Consider the following 11781-nt stretch of genomic DNA (forward strand, 5'->3'; position numbering starts at 1 on the left):
TGCATAGCGCCACTTTCTAGACATGTTGACAGTACTTAGTGTGGTCCACACATAAGCCTCACCTGGAAGCTTGTTAAAAATGCAAATCTGGGGGGCCCATCTCAGAACCATAAGAAATGTGGTTCAAGGAGGAGAGTAGCTCTTCACGGGCAATGAAAGAGGAGACAGCTCTTAAAGATACTACCATCTACCTACAAGGAACAGGTATGATTGAATGGCTTTGTGGGGAAGGGGAAAGGGGAGCAGACGGGATCTAATGTGATTTCTGAGACCCAGAGCACCCAGAACATAGGACGTTATTAGGTGATGGTATTTACCAATGTTAGATAACTTGTACAAATAGTTAAGTCAGGAGAAAACAGTAGGCCTGAAAAGAAGAGTGGGGAAGATGAGGAGCTCATCTGATGAATGTGAGGCTCTTGGTGAGACAATTATTTGAAAGATGCAGCTTGGAACAGAAATTCTAGCCTAGCCCCTAAAAGAAATTAGAGATATGAATTTTTGGGTTTTTTCCCTAGGGGTGATATTTGAAGCAAAGATGGTTGATGAAAAGCGTTCCTCTTCCCATTTGAGGGGATTTCCTATTTCCTGCTATTCCTATATTCTTCCTCTCGGGAAAAAGCTACTTTGCAACTGAGTTAGCCATGGTATGGCTAAAATTTAACTCCCAACCCAATCCATATGTCTATCCACAGGCCTAATAAGAATCTAAACATCATTATTGAGTGTTACGCTAAGCGCTTTTCTGTTCCCTAACAGACTATTTACAACTCTATGAATGAGCTATCTGTAGCCTCCTTTTCCAGATGACAAACTGAGAGAGAGGAATATGGTGCGTGGAGCTGCTTGAAGCCACACAGTTAGTAGTGAAGTCAGAATTCAAAGCCAGGTCAGGCTAACTGAAGTCCATGCTCTTGGAAGTGCTTTACTGATGGCTTTTAATTTGTCCCTAGAAAAGATATGTTTTCTTGTTTAAATGTGTTCTCCCTTGTTTTCTCTTTTTTAGTTTTCAAATTTTTACATATCAGATGAAATTGCTCTGTGGCTCAGTAAAATGCAAGGCACTGATGACGGTACCCAAAGGGTTTAAGCTCCCCTTCGTTGATAAAATGCTCTCTTTGAAAATTTTGTTAGTTTCAGAGGCACTGAAGAATTTTTACCTTTTTAAAAAAGCGCAAACCAACAAAACATTTTAAAAAAAGAAAAAAAAAAGAAAGAAAGCTTTGTCTTTTTTTGAGTGACGCAGCAGAGACCTCTTCTGGTCAAGAAGGAGAAGTCTTAGGCAGAGAACCAACTTGGAAAAGGTTAAGGTGGAGAGAACTGGTACAGGAGAAAATAGGATATGAAATAGGTTTCATAGAAGAGTTGATAGTTATGTTGGATATAAAACTCTGACAGCAGAACAGAGAGGAGTGCTTTCCACACACGTGGAGAAAAATACATGTTTGCTGTAATTTACAAAGATACGAGGATGTAATTAAGAATCATTTATAACTCCACCATCCAAAACTAATATTGTAAACATTTTGATGCACTGGCTTCCAGCACTGTTTTCTGGTCATATGCATTCTTTTTATTCACACTGGGTACACCTTGACTTTCCATCTAGTGTTCTATCACACACATTTTGCCACATTCTCCTTTTTTTCATTTTAACAGTTTTTAATGAAAGTTATATATAAGATTACTTTATTCTTGCATCTTCTCAATTGTTTCTTTCTTATGTCTGCCCTTTTCCTTTCCTACCTGGAGAGATTCGACTTTACGTTCAAGGATCTTTTTGTGGTCTTTGTCCAGTTTTAGTCTAGTGACAAGCACCTTGCTGGGGCGAATGCCCACATGGACAGTCATGTCGTTAGCCTCCTCTCGCTGCACTCAGTCAGCATCGGTGACATACTTCTTCCCGTAAGCCTGGGCTACATTGCCAATTTGCTGCCCTTTGCAGTGCCCTCGCGTAATCTGAACTTCCTCATCCTTTTGGATACGCATGGATCGAATACACTTCTGTCTCAGCTCTTTGGAAAGAGGGGGAAGACATAATCTTCCTGTGAATGTGGGAAGGTACATTGATGTGCCTTTTCTGGTTCTTGCTTTGATCAGAAGCCACAAAGGGATTGAACTTCATCTTGGCTGCTGGTACTTCAGCAATGGTCACTGTTTTGGTCACATTCTTAAAAGAAGAAAGATGTTTTCTGACAGCAAGGCTTTTATTGGTAAATCACAAAAAAGCCAGAGAAGTTTCAGTGAAGACTTTTGTACTGGTCCCCATGTTGCTGGGGTCCCAGTTATGCACTGAGATGCACACAGCTTGGGGAGTGTAGTGCTGGCTCCATTCTAGCCGCTGCTCACCTTCTCTGCCAGACGCCCCTGTGTGGGGTACACCTATTCACCTGCTCTTGGTGGCCCCTCAGGCTGACGGAAGCTAATCAGTAAAGGCCAAATATGATCACCTATATTCTCAGTATGTGAAAAATATATCCATTGGCATTTTTGACCCTGGAAATCCCAGAGATTTCCCAGTCACTGGGACTAACCCACCTGGGCCAAGATGCAGCATCATAATCTGCTCTCTTGCAAGGAAATTTACAGTCTTAAACTAAACCACAGTGGAATGGGGAGTTTTGAAAGGAGGAAGCCAAAGGTACAAATTAGAATTTACATTTAAGAGAGTGACATTAGATGAGGAATAATCTGAAAGAGAATCACTTCCTGGGACATAACTTAGGGGTCACACAAAATTAGAGAAAATTAAGTAGGACAGAATAATTGATACCATAGGGTGAGGAGACTGTCACTGGGCCAGACCTCACAATTAGCACAATTGGATGAGAACAATATACTCAGGTGTTTTCATGAGGCAAGAACCAAGCACTGTACATTGCTCAGTGCAATTCTTTTGTTGAAGGGTTTTTTTTTTTTCAGTTTATTCCTAGAGATGTACAAAGACCCTACTCAAATGAGCTTCTGCAGTTCTAGGCACCCCTTCATAGAGAGGTGAACCTCTTCAGGATGTCCTGCAGCATTCCTATTCCTCATTGCTGTGAAATTGAGCCTCAGGTGTCACCTTGGATTTTAAATTCTAGTTGAGTGGTATAAACACAGAGAAGTATCTCGAATTTTAACTTAAAGATCTTGCTGATAATTATCCCACCACCAGCCAAATTTTCTTTTGTTTTCAATGGAAGAGAAAATAATGGAGAAATACTTGACAGGAACATAGTCCTGTCAATGCTTACTCTTGAGAAGAAGTGGTTTAGTTGGCTCAGGTCTATTTTAGAGGCAAAGTAGGGAATTACAGGAAGCAAAAATCTTCAATTTATCCTAAATAGCTTTTAAAATTCAGAACTGCTTTTTTCTTTTTTTCTTAAATTAGATGTATAAATTGTCCTCCTGGCAATTTCTCAAGTTTGGACTGAAGTGTGGGTAGAATGACATAATTATATAAATTATATTTCACAGTTTTCTTCCTCACATACCTTTATTTAGGCTCTAGTACTTGTCAGTTGAGGAGACAGATATATTCTTTTTGTTTTGTTTTTGTTATTTATTTTTGGCTGTGTTGGGTCTTCGTTGCTGCCTGCAGGCTTTCTCTAGTTGCGGTGAGTGGGGGCTACTCTTCGTTGTGGCGCACGGGCTTCTCATTGCGATGGCTTCTCTTGTTGCAGAGCATGGGCTCTAGTACGTGGATTTCAGTAGTTGTGGCATGCAGGCTCAGTAGTTATGGCTCATGGGCTCTATTGCGCAAGCTCGGTACTTATGGCACCCAGGCTTAGTTGCTCCACGGCATGTGGGATCTTCCCGGACCAGAGATCGAACCTGTGTCCCCTGCATTGGCAGGCGAATTCTTAAGCACTGTGCACCAGGGAAGTCCAAGACAGATATATTCTAGTATCTCTTCTAGTTCTTCGGACTGGGCTTTATGTTCTCTTGAGAACTTGGATCTAAAGGACTACGGGATTCCTTAGAACAATTTTTAAAAGGCTAGAGTTTCACTTCCAGCATGACAATGTGAGGAGCTCTTCAGACTCACTACCAAAAAAAAAATCAGTAATAATTACAAAAGGACAGCCATTTAAAGTCTCTGGACGTGGTCCTGGGTGCATACAGCAAATGAAGAAATATTTATTTAATGAAATCTCCTAAAGCTCAGTGAACCCTGAGGTGTTTGATCCAGGACCCACTTCTCCCCTCTCCCCTCCCAGCTCACCATAGTGGAAACTCTACTGCTGACTGGTGCAGCCAAGAGCACAGGGTTCCTCTCCCCACAGATCCCAGGTAGAGGGCTGTCTTCCTAGGCAGGGCAGGATATCAGCATTTCTCATCCTGACCCCGGCTACCTGATTCTGAAGCTAAGTTCTATGCAAGTGTGGCCAAAAGGTGGGGGACTCCTTTTTTTTTTTTTCTGCTCAGCCCCAATTCATGGGATGGAAGCTCTGCCTTGGGCATAGAGGCTCTGAGAATACTGGGGCCCTAATTCTCCTTGTCCCAGATCATAAGGTGGTGGTTCCACACTGGGAGAGACAAGCTGAGAAGACCTGAAGCTGAAACCAAGCAGGACCCTGCAGAGCCTTCCTAGGTACAAAAGCCCCTCTGTGTCTCCCATTTCTTGTTTGTAGAAAAAGGCTTTGGTCTCCTAGGCCTTCCCAAAGTTCCAAAGAGCAGGCACAAGCAGTTATTAATTAGGGAAGTGAGGGAATGCAAACACAGGAAAAGCAGTCAAGAAACAATAGCTCAGCAGTAAAACAGAGGCCTACTTCCTCCTCAAGGGATATATACAACAATCTGACACATATCTTTGAGTTGTTCTGCAGGGACAAAGACTCTCACCCAGGCTGAGGATGGTGACTACATGCTGACCACAAGCATAGAGACCCCATACTGGTTGGAACCAGGTTGGTGAATAAGATTCCTGAAACACCACCCTGTTAACAACCACCAACCAATCAGAAGAAAGTCATACCCACTGCAACCCTCACCCTGAATGTTGCCTTTAAAAACCTTTCCCTGAAAGCTATCGGGGAGTTTGGTTCTTTTGAGCATGAGCTGCCCATTCTCCTTGCTTGGTGCCTACAATAAATGCTGTATTTTCCTTCACCACAACCCAGTGTCAGTAAATTGTCAAGTGGACCCTGCTTCAGTTCAGTATCACTTAAATTATCTTCCTTAATAATTTATTGATGCTTTCTTTGCTGATTTTTAAGTTGTTATTAGATGGACAGCTCCTTCTTTTTCTGTAATAGTTTCCTCGGTGCTGTTATCAGATATGAACACTTGGCTGAATGAAGCATAGCTTAGACCCACTATGGTCTTTTTAAAAAAAGAAATTCTGGTAAAATATATATGACATAAAATTAATGATTTTTACCCTTTTTGAGTGTACAATTCAGTGGCGTTAAATACATTCACCCTGTCGTGTAACCATCCATCTACAGAACTTTTCATGTCAAACTGAAACTCTTTACCCTTTAAATGATAACTCCCCATTCTCCCCTCTTTTGTAGCCCTTGGTAACTAACTACCATTCTATTTTCTATCTCTAAGAATTTGACTACTCTAGGTATCTCATATAAGTGAAATCACACAATATTTGTCTTTTTATGTCTTATTTATTCACTTAGCCTGTTGTCAAGGTTCCCCATGTTAGAACATGTAACAGAACTTCATTTTATGGCTGACTAATAATCCACTCCATTACATTCATATACCATATTTTGTTTATCTGTAGGGAAACAAAATTTGCCAACCTAAAATGTCTCTGGCATGTGGATTATTTCAAGCTGAAAACAATCAAGGCCCAGAAGACTCAGGAAGAATTTTTGACCTTCCCCCTAAGTGCCTAAAGGAATTTAGATAGAGGGCCGATTACTGGAATAGAGCTATCACCAGAGATGTCTGCAAAGAACATGAGCTAGATGTGGTGGGGGAAACTCTTAGAGATCACAGGCCACCCTGTGTCCCACTGTCTCTGCAGGCTCAGAAAACACTTACCAAACGTTTACTTTTCCATCTCCATGTCAATTGCCTTCCTCCCTTTGAAGTCCCAAATCACTATTCCCAAATCCTCTTCTGTCTTTAGCTGAAGGTGGTATTTAAAGTGAGGGTTTCAGGGACTTCCCTGATGGCTCAGTGGTTGGGAATCCGCCTGCCAATGCAGGGGAGACAGGTTCGAGCCTTGGTCCAGGAAGATCCCACGTGCTGCAGAGCAACTAAGCCCGTGCTCCACAACTACTGAGCCTGTGTGTCACAACTACTGAGCCCGTGCTCCTAGAGCCCTTGCTCTGCAATAAGAGAAGCCATTGCAATGAGAAGCCCACACACCGCAACAAACAGTAGCCCCCGCTCACCACACAACCAGAGAAAAGCCCGCACGCAGCAAGGAAGACCCAACGCAGCCATAAATAAATAAATACAATTTAAAAACAAAGTGAGGGTTTCAGTCATTTGGGTGAGTTACTCAGTTTTCCTGGGCCTCTCCCATGTATACATGTTATTTAACTTTTGTTTGACTTTCTCCTGTTAATCTGTCTCATGTCAATTCAATTCTTAAGCCAGTCAGAAGAACCTAGAAGGGTAGAGGAAAATTTCTTCCTCCCCAACAATCCATTCATCTGTTGATGGACATTTGACTTGTTTCCACCATTTGGATATTATAAATAATGCTGCTATGAACATTGGTGTACAAATATCTGTTCAAATCCCTGCTTTCAATTCTTCTGGGCATATGCCTAGAAGTGAAATTGCTGGATCATAAGGTAATTCTGAGTGTAATTGTTTGAGAAACCACCATACTGTCTTCCACAGTGGTGCATCATTTTTGCATACAGTGATTATTATGTCTTAAGTTATGTGAATCAATCCTTCACTATAGGAAATTGATACTTGGATACACTGAACCAATATGGAAACATATGTCTCAGCTAAAATTGTATGATGTATCACAGAGTTGTCTACTAACACTTCTAATAACCATGCTGATTAGCTGCCGGTCTCTATAGCCTTAGGGGTGTGTGTGTGGTGTAGTGGAGCGGAAGGAAGGGTGTTGGAGCAGTCAGAAAAGAAGCAAAAATAATTCCACATCCTGCAACTCTATTTCAGTTTGGCTTTCTTGACACTGAGTTTTGGAGGGAATGAATAATAAGGGTGGAATAAGAAGGAGAGAAAGGTAGAGGAGTGTGGTAAGGTTAGATGGTAGGACTGGATCCGTCTGCTGTTTCTTAACTACTTGGTGTGAAATTAATTTCAGTGAGACAGTTTTCCTTGTTCCCCCACGTCATCTCAGATATTCTCACAGCCTATTTCCTTTCTAAGCTAGTATAATTTAAAGAGTATGCAGTTGACTTATAGCCTTTGAACAAATTGAACCTATAGGCAAAATACAAATGTACAAGGACGTAAACATTATGGGAGAGAGAGAGAGGGAGAGACTGAAATACTTTATCATTTTATTCTTCTTTCATCAGATCAGTCGCCTCCTGAAGCCATGGGAAATCACAGTGCTTTGGTACTTGGAGAGAGGTGAATGCAGAGGCATATCTGCAATTTTTATTTCTGGTGGGATTTTCTTCAAGACAACTTTACGATCTTCCCCATGGCAAAGCCTTTCACTGTGATTCAAAAACAGAGAGTCTTCCAAAGGGCCAGCATGGATCCCACATGCTTCTGCATGCTAAAAGAAAAAAAAATATGCTCTATATCACACCAAAAATCACTTTATTAGGGACTTCCCTGATGGTGCAGTGGTTAAGAATCCGCCTGCCAATGCAGGGGACACGGGTTCAATTCCTGGTCCAGGAAGATCCCACATGCCGCGGAGCAACTGGCCCTGTGCACCACAACTACTGAGCCTGCGCTCTAGAGCCCGCGTGCCACAACTGCTGAGGCCCGCGCTCCGCAACAAGAGAAGCCACCGCAATGAGAAGCCCGCGCACCACAGCAAAGAGTGGCCCCCATTCACTTGCTGCAAATGGAGAGGACCCTTGTGCGACGATGAGGACCCAACGCAGAGAAAAATAAATTAATTAATTTTTAAAAAACCCACTTTATTAGATTGAGATGGAAGTTGCCCAATAGTTTTTCTAACTGTTCCTGTTGAGAAGGAAGGTCTAGTGGGCAGAACAATATCCCTTTTTCAAAAGCAGTGCTCTCTCACTTGTGTCTTCCGACCAACAGGAAGAGCCAGTGGTGTGGGCTGCAGACTATAAACTTGGAGTCAGATCACTGACTTTTAACTTCACTAGTTTTGTGTTCTTGTACAAGTCATTTACCTACCGTGAGACTCAGTTTCCTCAAACATAAAATGGGAATTATTAAAGGATTCTTTGAGTGTTGAATAAAACATTCTATGTGAATGAAAAAACTTTCGCCAACTACTAAGTAAAAGAGCTACACAGTATGCAGCTGCTGCTGCACCCTGCTGCTGGATAGATAACAGCTACTTAAGATTCTCTTAGTTGTACATCTATTTCTGATTCTTTGATACTGCTGAACAGCAGTCTGGCCTGGTCTTGGGGTGCCGCTCCCTCTCTCCTATGCTGTGTTCTTGTTTTTATGTTGTTAAAGAGCTATATCATCAGGAAAAATGGTAAAATGAAAAGAAAGCATAGCTAGCATTTATTCAGTGCACATTCACTTCACTGTAATTCTCATTTAATTTTCACTTTTACTCTGTATGGTAGAATATTCCATACATCAGTCGCTAATTATATTTTTTAAGTTGTTAGGAACACTGTCAACTAAATTGTAGAAGTGAAATAACAATGAAAGAATTATGCTGACTTATAGCTCTAAAGAGTAAGGGCAAGACTAACAGAAATGCTTTGATGCATTCAAAACAGTTCTTCATTATTGACTTCAACTCTAAGTTTATACCCGATAGTTCTAGTAAATGAAAAATATAAAGTCAGTACTAATATTGTCACCATGCTAAAGCTACTTAGGACATTGAAAATGACTTGATAAGCCACTAAGTTACATGAAATACAGCCCAATATTAAGATATTAGAAAGTCTTAATAACCATACAAATTTGATGTTTAAGTCTGGTATTTGAATCGTGATTTCCTTAGTTTCATATTTGTTTTCAAAATATCAGATAAAAATACATATAAAATAATCATCTCAAGGCAAATGGCAGCCTCATTTATTACACTGTATGTATGCATTTTATAAGAAAATAATTGAGCCATATTTTTGTATTTTATATATCATATAATATTCATATTTTGTAATATCTCTGTCTTCACAACGTACATTCTTATTCAACATTAATTGCTTATCCTTTAGAAATTTGGAAATTAGTTATATAAACACATTTCTTCCTAGGAATCCTAACATGAAATCTCTTCTTACTGATTCTTACAAAATATTATAATCTCCTTTAAAGAAACAACTTACCTTTTCACAAGCGAATGGTCAATCAATCTGAATTTGGAAAATGTTTTGAAACTATTGACTACCGAATCAGAGCATTGAGTGAGCAAGGGGTCTTATCTGTAAATCTAGCCAAAGTGTTCCCATAGCTCTCAACCTGAGTGTGCAGTACAACTGTAAAAATACACGCTCTGTAAAGAACAGACTTGTGGTCGTCAAGGGGGAGGGTGGATGGGAGAGAGTTGGATTGGGAGTTTGGGGTTAGCAGATACAAACTATTATATATAGAATTGATAAACACGGTCCTACTGTATAGCACAGGGAACTATATTCAATATCCTGTGATAAACCACAATGGAAAAGAATATAAAATATACATATATATATGTATAACTGAATCACTTTGCTGTACAGCAGAAATTAACACACTGTAAATCAGCTATACTTCAATTAAAAAAAAATACATGCTCTGTACGGTAGCTTTAATGTTAATGGCGCCTACTTCTGATGAACTTAACAGCTGTGAGTTGCCATTATGTAGAGAAAAAGGTAGACACATATTTATGAAATCTTTTGGTTTATCTATTTTAAGTTTGTAATTGGGTTATTTGAATAGATATTGCTATTTAACTTTTGTTTGCAAGTTTATGTGAAGGCGCATCAAATAGTTTTTGTCAGAACAGAATGGTGGTTGTCAGGGCCTGGGAGAAGGAAGAAATGAGACAAAGGGTACAAATTTTCAGTTTTAAGAAGAATAAGTTCTAACGGTCTAATGTTCAGCACAGTGACTATAGTTAATAATACGGTATTATATACTTGAAAGCTGCTGAGAGTAGACCTGAAGCATTCTCACTGCAAGAAAAAAAGAGTCAACAATGTAAAGTGATGAATGTGTTATCTTGATCTTGGTAATCACTCCACAATGTATAGCAAAGCATCACGTTGTATACTTTAAAGGTACACAATCATATTTGTCTATTATTCCTCAATAAAGCTGAAAAAATGAAAAATAAATTTCAAAGCAGCTTTTGTAGAGTTATATATGTCTATTCACAGATATATTAAATAGTATAGGTTTTTTATTATAAATACCTATAGGAAAATACCTTCAGATTCACATTCCTGAATTTCATGTTCTGTTTCCAAGGCATTACATAACGTCTTGGGATCATCCCATGCTTTAATGAAAACCGTGGCAAATGAATCTCACCACACCTGAAGATTAGGAAAAAGCAAGAAGAAAGGATATATTGTGAGCTAAATTCAATTATTTTAGCTTCATTTTACGGAATGGAAGCAGCTGTGTCTGTGAGGTTTGGACCCTCGCAGATGCAGCACAGAGCTGTGTCACTGTTTGAGGCTCACCTAGTAGATAACCAAGCCATTAAATCCCCGAGTATCACCAAGATCAAGAGTCTGGCCTGGGTATCTGTAGCTCTAACTGCACGCTGTCCTTTACAATTTGCTCATGATGTTCATTTTGGCCTGACTTTATGGGGGAAGACAGCACACCATGACCTACCTCAGGCCTACTCATTACCTAAAGGAATCACTGGCCACTCACAAAAACCAGTAACGAATTTAGCTTCTGAATTTAGTACATGCCCTACACTCAGGTCAGACTTGCTTTCTCTGCACACACATTGTTTTGTTCTGGAACATAAAGCTTTCTATATAGATGCCAAGGGGAAGCACAGAATTAGCGTCCTCATCTATGTAGCTCCCAGATTGAAGACAAAGAAACAAAAAACAAACAAAGAAACCACCCCAAAACCCAGAACCCTTAAGTCCTCACTTATTAGCAGGCTTAGATGAATTCTCATTAGAACAGTTGTTGGTGAGTTTAGGTAAGATAGGACAAGTGTCTTTGCCTGAAGCCATCACTGCCAGTAGTGACAGGAATTCTCATCTAGAACTTCACTAGTCTACTAGTCTAATTATGATGTCATTGCTGCCTCAGATCTAACAATGTTTTGCTAATTTCATAGCAACCCATCGCAGTTACTTTAGAAGTTAAGAGTGTGGCACTTAGAGCTATTTTCGGTGTTTTAGTACACCTTGAGTACACCATCATTCTTATCACGAACACTTAAAAAATAAGGATGCTTGCAGATATATTACAAATTTGACAGATACTAGAAAATATACTGGACTAAAGAATTATTATTCACAAATAATCACTTCAAATTAACACTATTTACCCTTAGCTGATTTTCCTCTTTACATACTGCACGTGGTTGATATGTGTCCCATTTGTTTCACCATTACTTAGACACACTTCAAGGTGTAAATCAAACTTGCCTAAACCCAAACCAATCCAACCCATTTTATCTCCTAAGATTTGAGTTATATCGCAGAGTATTTTAGGTAACAAAACTCATTTTAATAAAGAAAGGTTATGAGTGAGGATGAG

General features: G+C 39.9%; 1 protein-coding gene and 1 pseudogene across 2 annotated transcripts; both read right to left on the bottom strand.

Moving 5' to 3' along the window:
• Positions 1–1689: 1689 nt before the first annotated feature.
• Positions 1690–2125, bottom strand: LOC309959231 (large ribosomal subunit protein uL24-like; annotated as a pseudogene). Its single transcript has one exon. The product of its transcript is annotated as a large ribosomal subunit protein uL24-like (transcript).
• Positions 2126–7456: 5331 nt separating this feature from the next.
• On the bottom strand, positions 7457–11261 carry SPMIP10 (sperm microtubule inner protein 10; the record flags this gene model as incomplete). The annotated part of the gene is made up of 3 exons (XM_082835657.1): positions 11164–11261; positions 10475–10583; positions 7457–7666 (listed from the first exon to the last, which is right to left on the bottom strand). The coding sequence occupies exons 1-3, from the start codon at positions 11247–11249 to the stop codon at positions 7457–7459; spliced, it is 405 nt and encodes a 134-aa protein (XP_082691783.1). The 5' UTR covers positions 11250–11261.
• Between the last annotated feature and the right edge of the window lie 520 nt (positions 11262–11781).

The sequence above is a fragment of the Leucopleurus acutus genome (genome assembly GCF_964270905.1).
Source record: "Leucopleurus acutus genome assembly, chromosome: 3".
NCBI lineage: Eukaryota > Metazoa > Chordata > Mammalia > Artiodactyla > Delphinidae > Leucopleurus > Leucopleurus acutus.